The sequence below is a fragment of the Dama dama genome, chromosome 18 (assembly GCF_033118175.1).
Source record: "Dama dama isolate Ldn47 chromosome 18, ASM3311817v1, whole genome shotgun sequence".
NCBI classification, from domain to species: Eukaryota; Metazoa; Chordata; class Mammalia; order Artiodactyla; family Cervidae; genus Dama; species Dama dama.
In genome coordinates, this window is record NC_083698.1 from 59,028,115 (window position 1) to 59,039,689 (window position 11,575).

Genomic DNA, 11,575 nt, shown 5'->3' on the forward strand with positions numbered 1-11,575 from the left:
TTCTCACAGTTGGGGAGTCTAAGATCAATGAGCTGGCAGATTTCAGTTTTTCATGAGGACCTGCTTTCTGGTTCATAGACAGCTATCTTCTCACTGTGTCCTCACATGGCTGAGGAAAAGAAAGCTAAAGCAAACTCTCTTCTTACAAGGGTACTAATCCCATCATGAGGGCTTCACCCTTAAGACCTAATTGTCTACTAAAGAATGCACATCCTAAAATCATCACAATGGGAATTAAGATTTCAACAAGAATTTAGGGGACATAAACAGTTCATAAAACACTAAAGTTTGAGAACCACTGCCTAGATAAAGCATTGTTCTCTCCCTCAATCAGAGGCCAACAGTGTAGTGGTAGAGATGATCATGCAAACACATAATTGCCATCCATCTAGTAAATGCATTTAAAGAGGAATATATTAGGTACAGCAGTGGTGCAAAGAAGAGTGTGAAGGAAAAGGGAAGATTTTGCATTTTGAGCATTAAGAAATTTGTACTGAAGTTTCAGAGATAGAGGAAGGGCAGTCAACTCACAATACTAATGAGAGTATGTTGGTTTTGCTTATCTGGAGTTTGAACAAATAGTTGAGATGACTTCTAGTATTTCTGGAGCATTTTTGCAGAATCAACATAATAACTGTAGTTATCCTATTATCTCGCCCACCTTCTGGCTATGATTGTGTCCTTCACATGTATATTATTCTTGGAATTGATGCTTACGTATTAGTCAGAAGAGATCTCTTAAAGATACCTAAGATAATGATGTATTCTTTTTGCCTGGAAAAATAAGTTGGTGTTAGATATTGAAAAGTCAACCTTCAATAATGTTACCCAGTTTATTTATCTATTAAAATCCAAAGTAACTACTGTCTCTTGCTTTGGGATATAACAGAACTGAGCATTACAAGGCACTGTCCTAGCTTGTAATACCTAAATCACTTAACTCATTAAATGAGTCATCCCTTATTTTCCAGAGCACAGTAGTCTAGAAATCCTCACAATAGTCTTCCAGGCTAAACAAATTCTTTGCACTTTTCATCCTACTGGAAACAGGGATTGGACATAAAGTAAACAACATGGGCTGTCTATTCTTTGTAACATCTTTGAAGAGATGGCCCTGATTTGCACCACTGTTTTCAATCACTTAAAAGGCAATAATTTAATTATGCCATCCTTTATATAAGAACTGCCATTGCTTTCAGTTCACTTCCAGGCCTGACACAAATAAATCACTTCAATAAAATCCTTTTTTTTCTCCCTCTTAGAGATGAGAATAAGTAATGATACCAGTGATTTTCCAAGGAAAATCTGAATATAATATACTTCTTATAGAGAAGCAAAATATTTCACAAAGCCATGATTTATTATATTATTTAAACAATTTTTCTTGGGTGTATGTGAAAAAGGTTTAAATAATTTTATATTAGGGCATTTTTAGAGAGGCAGATACTACACTCTGCTTTTGAACTTAAATGCTGAGAGAGAACAGTCTAAATGCCTACGATGGGCAGTGGAATACACTTTAGAAATACATCACCCATGATTTCAGCCCACTGATGGTCAAGCCTTTATAACTTTACAAAGAGAAGATGTCTTCCAGGGTATCTGAAGCAAAGTTCTTTTCTCATGTGAAAATAACTAATTCTTTCCTAAATTCATTTTAAATAGTAACAGTATGACACATGGCTTAGATTAAAAGCTTGAATTAGATTAATCAGATTAACCAGCTTGAATATTATAGCTGTCATTTTATTAAAGTTTATGCATCTCAATTGACTTTTTTCTTAATGACCCAAGTTACCCAGAAAGACAGTCATGCTCTAATATTATAGTGAATTGAGACCTTGAGTAAGTGACTCAGCAATTATCGTATACTCGATGCACTTACTGGTTTTATTAGTAAACACAGAGTCTTTGTATGACTAATGATATTTTGAACTATGGGCCAGTATTTCATCAGATGTTCAATTAATGCCGTTCATATCAGGTGAGTGTTTGTGTTCATTAGCTGATAAAGTCACAGGGCTGCAGCTCCTTGTGGTAAATTCATTGTTATTTTTTTTTTAAACATCATTAAACTCTATATTCCTATGGTTATGTTTTATAGCTCCTTGTTCACATTTGCCCCTAATTTTGTAGAATTTCGGGGGACTGTCCATATCCTATTTGTTTCTTTGTATTTATAAGAAATAAATTCAAAGTTTCTCATATTTGTATGCTTGAGGTCATGTTTCTGAGGCGTTTACAATGAAATGTGCATGTTTTGAATGTAGTCTGCCTCTGAAGTGGTGGTTTTTTGAGAAAATGGTTTCCAGTTCAGTTCAGTTGCTCAGTTGTGTCCAACTCTTTGTGACCCCATGAACCGCAGCACGCCAGGCCTCCCTGTCCATCACCAACTCCCAGAGTTTACTCAAACTCATGTCCATCGAATCAGTGATGCCATCCAGCCATCTCATCTTCTGTCGTCCCCTTCTCCTCCTGCCCCCAATCCCTCCCAGCATCACGGTCTTTTCCAATGAGTCAACTCTTTGCATGAAAATGGTTTTACTGACTAGTAAATCATTTTTAAGACTCCTCTCCTCTGATTACTTAACTTTTTGGTTTACTCACCATGTGTCATTCTCTAACCTAGGGAAAGTGTGGAGAGCCTAATTCAAAAGCATTCCTATGCCCGCTCACCCATCCGTACCTATGGAGGAGAAGAGGATGTGCTGGGGGATGAGGTTCAGACAACACAAAATCGAGGTAAGACTGCTTCCAGGCTATGCAACTGCCAGGAGCAAGAGTGCCCAATGGAGAACAAAGACAGGGAGGTGATGAGACTTCTAGTCCTCAGAAGAGAGATGGCCCCAAAGTATTTCAGGAACCTCTACAGGAAGGGATAGCCTGAGGCTGATCATTATTTTGCCTTTACCTCTTAAGTGATTATGCTGCCTGAAGCTTTCCTGTGGCTTGTTTTCCAGTAAAAGGACACTGAGCCTCTGAGTCAGGGCTTAGGAGTTATTTCTCTGTTGCTGCTGCTGCTAAGTCGCTTTAGTCATGTTCGACTCCAGGCGCCCACTAGGCTCCTCTGTCCCTGGGATTCTCCAGGCAAGAATACTGGAGTGGGTTGCCATTTCCTTTTCCAATGCATGAAAGTGAAAAGTGAAAGTGAAGTCGCTCAGTTGTATCCGACTCTTCATGAACCTATGGACTGCAGCCTACCAGGCTCCTCTGTCCATGGGATTTTCCAGGCAATAGTACTGGAGTGGGATGCCATTGCTTTCTCCGATTTCTCTGTTACCTACTACCAAAGAACTAGTGGATTTGAGGGGTAGTTTCTTAGTCTTTCTGAATCTGTTTTACAATCTGAAAATCAGGGAATATATCTGTTTTACTTCTATCAGGAATATCTTATTAGGATCAATAATTAGAATGGAAAATATTTGAAAAATGAAGGTTCTCCTAGTGGAGCGTATTGTGTGGAGGTGGTGGCCTGGGTGGTGAGAGTCCAGGAGTATTAAAAAGTTCCTCTGTTGCAGATGTTAAGGGAGGAGCCCTTTGCATCTGGGAGTTCAGACAAAAGAGACTAGAGGGTGCCTAGGCACAGGGATGTTTGTATAGGGAGAGTCTTAAATGGACATATTTTTATGTCCATTATAAGTAATAGCATAAACAGACAGAACATATGACATCTCTTGTAAATAAATCCAAATGAGCTACTAGTAATTATGCAGTTGGAAAATTCACTGTCAACCTTTGTTTAAACTTCTGGATAGATACTGTGATATAAGAAAAACTTACTCTTGCAACTTGTTAATTAGCTAATAAAAAATTATGGAAACTAAGCTGTCATTCCTCATAGTCTGTAATGATGTGCATGTGTGCTCAGGCTTTGAATGTCTGTTAGTCCCTCAGTCATGTCCGACTCTTTGTGACCCTATGGATTACATACAGCCCATCAGGCTCCTCTGTCCATGGGATTTTCCAGGCAAGAATACTGGAGTGAGTTGCCATTTCCTACTCCAGGGCATCTTCCCAACACAGGGATCAAACCCACATTTCTTGTATCTCCTACATTGGCAGGCAGATTCTTTATCACTGCATCACCTGGAAGTCCCCCTACTATATACTAAGTATATGATAATACAATATGCACATATATATTATATTGTGACAATTTGTTATTTTCTATTGATGTGGCTTCTAATCTTGCTCAGTACTATGCTATTTTCATAAACACAGTATTTTGTTTTTAAAACATAACGTGTTTTTATATCTGGTAGGGAAAATTAAAATTACAATTAAAAATATCTTAATATTCTAAACATTATTTGTCCTGATAATTTTGCAAATTGAATTGAACGTGGAAAAACATTTGGCATTTCATTGGCTTTGAAAGTTAAGGTGTTAGTCACACAGTTGTGTTTGACTCTTTGTGATCCTATGGACTGTAACCCACCAGGCTCCTCTGTCCATGGAATTCTCCAGGCAAGAATACTGGAGTGGGTTGCCATTTCCTTCTCCAGGGGATCTTCCCAACCCAGGGATTGAACTCAGGTCACCTGCATTGCTGACAGATTCTTTACCATCTGAGCCACCAGGGATGCCATTCATTGGCTTTATACTAAACCAATAAATTAATTTGGGAATAAATGAATTTTAAGAAGACATTTTATTTTTCATCCCAGAATATGGCATGTGTCTCCAATTATTAAAACCTTTCCTTCCATCTTTCAGTAGAGTTGTGTGAAAAACTTCAAGTAAGTATCATGCATTTTTTAGAGTCATTTCTAAGTATTTATTGTTTATTTTTGGTAGTGTTTATTATTCCCACATTTCAACTTCTGGTATAGCTGGCACATTAAAATATGTTTGATTTTTGTGTATCTGTCTTAAATATAATCAACATAGTAAATATTCTCATTATTTCAAAAAGAAAAGGGTTATAGAAGCTAAAAAAAAAAAATTAAAGAAGAAAAGAAAAACACTCTTGTGGGTTTTCACAATGGCTTTGGCAACCAGGTAGCTTTGTTGAGGCTTATCTGTCCAGCCTTACTTATGGGGATGCTGGAGGTTATGACAGTGATCAGCTATTTGGAACTTCTTTAAAGGGAATCAGGTCATTATCTTAAGGCAGGGTGCTAGTGCTGTAGCCACTCTCAGAGAGTATGCAGGCAATCTAATGAGTAGGTCTTTTTCTATTTATCAAATTCTCTCTTCCATATATGGTATAAATGATATCCTCTTGTGTGGAAAGGTAGAGATGCCTCCTGATTGAATTGTTTCTCTTTAAAACTGTAGATCTATATCTGTATATATATGTATTTTTTTAAATTGACGCTTACAGATAATGTAATTGTTGATTAGCATGTTGAAGTAGAGTTTCTCGTCTAATGAGATTTTTTTTTTTTTCCTTTCAGGATCAGCCTTTACAACATCTGATAATTTGTCTCTTAGCTCCTGGGTATCGTCTTCATCCAGTTTTCCTGCATTTCAGCACCCACAGTCCCTGACTGCTCTCGGCACCAGCACGGCATCCATAGCAACACCCATTCCTCACCCTATACAGGGCTCTCTGCCACCATATAGCCGACTTGGGATGCCTCTGACCCCATCAGCCATTGCCAGCTCCATGCAGGGGAGTGGCCCAACATTCCCCTCATTCCACATGCCCCGGTATCATCACTACTTTCAGCAGGGGCCATATGCTGCTATCCAAGGACTGCGCCATTCTTCTGCTGTGATGACGCCATTTGTATGACTCTTCTAAGTATAGGAGAGTCCAGATCCAGAATGTGCAGATGGGTATGGAAATATAGGACAGGGTTGGGTGGGTGGGATGTGGGATGTTGGAGCAGGGGCTCTCCAGGAGACATGGGACCTATGAAAGAGGAGAGCTGGACTCAACAATAAAACCTACCACTGAGGGAAAGCACCATGGACCAGGCTTCATCTGTAGCTGGGGGACAGCTTTTGAGTTTGAGAGAGAATCAGTGTAAAGTTCTTAGCCAGCCTAAGTCCTGGAACTAAAAGGATTATCAATTTACCCAGAAAGTTTAATAATACAAGGCAGATGAATCTTAAGGTGCATTATTCCTAGTGGTTAAAAATGCTGTGTCAATGCAGTAATGTATAAAGTCAACATGTATAGGTTTTCTTTCCAGTTTCCACAGGTTAAAAGAATCTTCAAAGAGGCAATACTGTATAACATACTGACCATAATGCATAATGACTAACAAGTCCATTCTGTCTGTGGAAATGAGAGCCAGTAGAGAAATATTTATAGTGCTGTAGCTCAAGCATGTTTAGTTTTCCTTTGTGTTAGTTTGCTGGAGAAGGAGCTGAGATAATAATGCTAATGCACCCTATTTTGTGGATGAATAGGTGGTAATGACTTCACAAAGTTCTTTCTATAATATTGAAGGGCCAGTACCTGACAAGTTCTTTTTCACAGTCTTGTCTTCTTTCTTCCTAATTCTGTTTCTTGCAATTATTTGCCATTTATGTAGGAAAATTTTTCCATATACAATTGTGAAATAAGAGGCTCTATATGTTACATTGTAAAACTGAGGTTTTCTTTTTCTAGATTGCATTGTAAATACACCGCTTACTTATTCACTGAGGGACACTCTAAAGTCTCTACACCTTGACATGTGAGACCTTCTTTCACTTAACAGCTATAATAAAAAGATGGTTGCCCTATTCTGAAAGGAATTTTTCTGCCATGAGTACCAAAGTCCCCTTCATTTTTACTTCAGCTTTGAGAGACCTTTGTTTGTTGTTGTTTAGTCACTAAGTTGTATCTGACTCTTTTGTGACCCCATAGGCTGTACCCTGCCAGGCTCCTCTGTCCATGGGATTTCCCAGGCAAGAATACTGGAGTGGGTTGTCATTTCCTTCTCCAGGGCATCTTCCCAACCCAGGGATCAAACCCGCATCTCCTGCATTGCAGGCAGATTCTTTTCCACTGAGCCATGAGGGAAGCCCCTTGGAAGACCTTATGGATGTTAAAATGCACCAGATCAAATTCTCATTTTCAGTAAATCTGCTTTGTGGTTTGATCAGCCACTGCCACTGACTGACAAGGTTTATGAATGACCATCCTCAATGCCCAAGTAGCCACTACTTAATCACTTAACCCGTGGTCGTGAATAGTTATATGTTCATATATCTGATTGGTTCTTTTTTCTCACTGTGTTACATTCAGTGACTCAATCATTCTTCTAGGTCCATAATACGAAACTGCATGTTAATACAATGATACCCTGACTGAAATGTTAAAAGTGCTTATAAGTAAATCTAAAGAATTTATTCACTTTATTTTCAACTCTTGCTATCTTAAGCCTTATTTTGATATTTATAATAGTTTAACTATATCATAGTTATGTTTGTATTATTTTTGAGCCATATATATGTAGGCATTTACAATCAGGGTAGTATATTTGGCATTTTGCAACAGTTCATTTCCCTAATAACAGAGGTTTAGTGAAGTTTGTAGTCCTTCAGCTGTAGATATAATGCACTCTAGATACAGGATTTAACCTGTCTTCTTCACAAAGCTCCCCAATACTCTTTTTTTAATGTAATATCCATTCTACTTTGTTCTAACTATGAAAGTACTGAATCTGTTCAAAGAGATGGGAAATCTTGCTGCTGAGAGTAGAGGTGTATTTGGAAGTAAAATGTAATATATTTATCATATCAAACTCAAGTGGGGTTTTATTTGGTTGTTTTAATGTTAGGCTTTTCCATATCAAATGCCTTTCCTGGGCATTTCCAGCCTATGAAACAAGGTATAATTGGCACAGCCTGTCTAACTGATGCTATTGTTGGACCTTGCAATTGCCTTTCTCCACTGTATCCCAAGGTTTATTTATGAAGCTGCATTAACTAAACATCTCAAAGTCCTATGGCCGACACTGTAAGCTTGTTTCTAACTTCTTGCATGTTATGCTCTAGTATCCACAGGTAGTTTGCTTTCAAACATAGCTCAGATGTGCATTTCTTTAAAAAGTTAGTTATGCATAATGTTTAAAGTAAATATCCACAGAGCTTAGGATAAGGATTTACTATTTAATAGTTGGCCTGTTTGTCAGTGCTTTTAATATAGAGTACTACTACTTAAAGCAGGAATAACAAAAGTAAATACTATTTTATATGATGCTACTTAATACTCTAATAAATGACTGGTCTACTAAAGTGAACCCATATCTGAATTTTCTTTTCAAGGAGAATGAAAGGATCATTTTAATACTATTTTGACATTTTTTCCCAATTGGTGTGTCTCAAAGTAGGTTTGTATATTTTTGTTAAATATTGTTTTATGATAGTAAGTCCTGAATTCATACTTTATTTTGTAATTAATCAATATAAGACTAAAAATAAGTAGCATACTTAGAAAAAAGCAGAGACAAAGACACCAAAGCATGCTCTTGGAAAATCACACCTGAAATTCTAAATCAGATACTTTTTAAAAAAGTACTTAGCATTATTTGAACAAGAAAGTAAAAGCACAAGTGAAATGGAGCTTAACCTGATCAGTCACTAGTCATGGGAACTAGAGATAGATGTTTGCCCCACAAGGGTCCTTCTGAGCTATTCTATTTGTTTATTATTTAACTCTTTGGGTATTTAACATTTAAAACTCTATAAAGTCTGTTTTATCAAAAGCAATTGCAAGAACTAGATAATTAGTGAGAAAGGCAATTGAATGATAAAGAGCATGATTTATGGTGTATTTGGAATAAATTCAGGGTTCCCCCAGCTATATTACAGTATCAAAAAGCTTGGGTAATGTGTAGCGCTGCTAAAGAGCAGCTCTGCCTGCATGGCTTTATCTAACCCAAAAGAATTAATTCATAACTTAGTAGATTCTACATATGTAATATGTTTTTAAAACATTTATCAATAATTCTGAGTAAGCTCTTTATTTCTTTTACTTAGTAAATCTACCCCCCACCCCTTGCCCACCCTTGGCAGTATAAAGGTAAGCCTATCCAGCTTGTATCTAACATATCACAAATTATTAGGTAACAAGGTCTACATTAATGAATTTGTATTACACTGCGGATTTACAGGGATGGTATATTGTCTGAGAGGCCAACCGTCATTTCTAGTAGGCGGGCACAGAGTAGGAGATATTAAGCTTCCTGATGATGACGTATCATCTAGTAAATACCCTGTGCAGGAGTCACACTGACTTGTGAGATATTCCAAAACCGTCTCCCTCCACTATTATCCGTATCTTTGTCATTGCACTTCTCAAGTCACAGTGCCCATCCCGGGGGGGTAAAATGGAAACCTCAAAAGCCCAAGAATAAGTATCCTTAGCAGCAAAGCATCTGCCTATTCATACAGACTAAAAATTTTTCACAGAGATATTAGGATATTTATCCCAGTTCTGAATTTCACATTAGCTTTTCAGGCTGTCTGCTTATATTTAAGCTGAATAATATTGAGAAAAATGAACTTCAAATAAAATAAACATTGACTTGACCACCCCATTGAAAACATGGTCAAACTCAAACCGTGACTGAGTAACTAAAGTTCAAAATGTCCGTTGTGTAATGCGCAGAATCAAATATGACAAGAAAAGCAACGTTTTCACTCAATTTTGCATTGACTAAGGAAAACTTTTCATTATTAAATGTGTATGGAATTGATAATTACTACAAACAAAACAATATCATACTCTACATCTAGACTGGACAGAAATAAAGCACTGGACAGAAAAGAGTTTCCGCTACCTCCCTTAGAGAGCTGGGCTTGGGTGGAGGATGCATTTTTATAAATTTTTATATTATTTTGGAATAAGGATTTTTATGTAAACAAGCAAAGGGAAGGTTAAAACATTTAAAATTTTAGGAAATCATAAGATCCTTTTGTCACTACTATCCCATGTCAGTTATAAAATATTCCAGTACTTAGCTTTCTTCATCATGCTTAAATATGCAAAGGTTCATTTATTAATATTTGATAGACCATTAAGTATTTTTTGGTCTTTATTTCTCTGTCTCTCCCTTAGATAATTCTAATCCCCCACTCCCCATAATAAGAAAATAAAAACATTTTGGTGAATAGTACATCTGGACAAAAAATACAACTTGTATTTTACTTCTGGTACTTTAAAATACTATATTTAGTTGTTGCTTTTCTTAGTTTCAGAAACCTAAAGGAAAATCTTTCATTTCCTAAAGGATAAAATTTGATCTAGCCTCTTTAGTAGACTCTATCATAGTTCTATTGTTTGCTGTGTTTATTTGCTTAATGAATTGTGTGAGAACAGTCACTGTAATGAAGTGTGTGTGTTGGGGGTGGGGGGAAGGGCATGGGAAATGTTTTATGAAAAAAGAAGTTATAAGCCTAATACTATGAAGTAACATCTAATGAAGTTCTTTTTAAGTGCAATATATTTATTTCTGCTAGAAATGTATTATCAACATTATGTAATATTTGAAGCATTACATGCTATTTGTAAACAGCTTAAAATTATATATTACTCAAAATTGTACAGAAGTACAAATGTGTGAATATTAATTTCTTTCATTAAATGTGTGTTTTTGATATATATGCACACACTTACACCTTTCATTATCTCACACACTTTGCTCTGTGACTTTTGGTACCCTTTCCTCACCTGGAATAAAAAGAGGAAGATTAGGTAAGATTAGGGGTCCCCACTAGTCACTCCCAGAACAGACACAAGGGTTTTTTTGGTTTTGTCTTTTTGTACTTGAAAGTCTTTAGAGAAGACACTGCTTTCAAGTTGCCACCAGTTCCCATTTTTCTACACCCAGTTCTTTTCATTCATTCATTCACTCTACCCGATGAGCCAGTCTTTGCACTTCTCTGCACTGAATGATACTGAAGACTCCATAAAACTCAAAGAACTCCTACCTCTCATTCCAGTCATGAGCTCTTGGATGTGCTATAATGATATTACACAAAGCATACTGACACAAAATGAGATTAGCCAAATTCAGAGTCTTAATACTTCTTCCATGTAACAGTCCCACAAAATGCCTGACGTTATCAAACCCTGTGCTTTCAGAAGTCTGTTCTATTAACCTTAATATTCTGTGCCTGTCAAACACCAGCCTTTAAAAACAAAATCTTCTATTTGGAATAATTCCAAACCTGCATAAAAGTTACAAGCATAGTACAAAGAAACTCTGTATCCTCTCTACCCAGATTCACCAGTTGTTAGCTTTTTGCTCCATTTATCATTTGCATTCATACTGAGTAGTCAGTGCATATACACATACATACAAGTTGGTTTTCTGGACATCTGACGGTAAGCTTCATGTATCATGCCCCATTATCCCTATAGTAAGCTCATATATCATGCCCCATTATCTCCTAAGTAACCCAAAGTATACTTCCTAAAACTGAGATGATTCCATTAAATATCAATAGCAGAATTAGCAACTTCAGGAGTTTTGACCATGGTATGATACTGTGATCTACCATATTATTCCCGTTTTGTCAAATGACACCAGTGATGTCCTCTGTAGCATATTTTTTCTTTCAGTAAGGATCAGCTGGTTCAGAATCACATTTTGCATTTAGCTATTATCTTTCTTTAGTCTCCTTTAAT

The 11,575-nt window shown here is 36.8% G+C and overlaps 1 protein-coding gene across 1 annotated transcript in view; it reads left to right on the forward strand.

The window, feature by feature from the left end:
- Positions 1–5,740, forward strand: part of TBX20 (T-box transcription factor 20) — a 44,678-nt gene extending 38,938 nt beyond the window's left edge. Inside the window, exons 7-8 of the mRNA XM_061166351.1 lie at positions 2,630–2,742; positions 5,400–5,740. Of these exons, the coding sequence (XP_061022334.1) occupies positions 2,630–2,742; positions 5,400–5,740 (454 nt within the window). The remainder of the gene's footprint in view (positions 1–2,629; positions 2,743–5,399) is intronic.
- Positions 5,741–11,575: the final 5,835 nt, after the last annotated feature.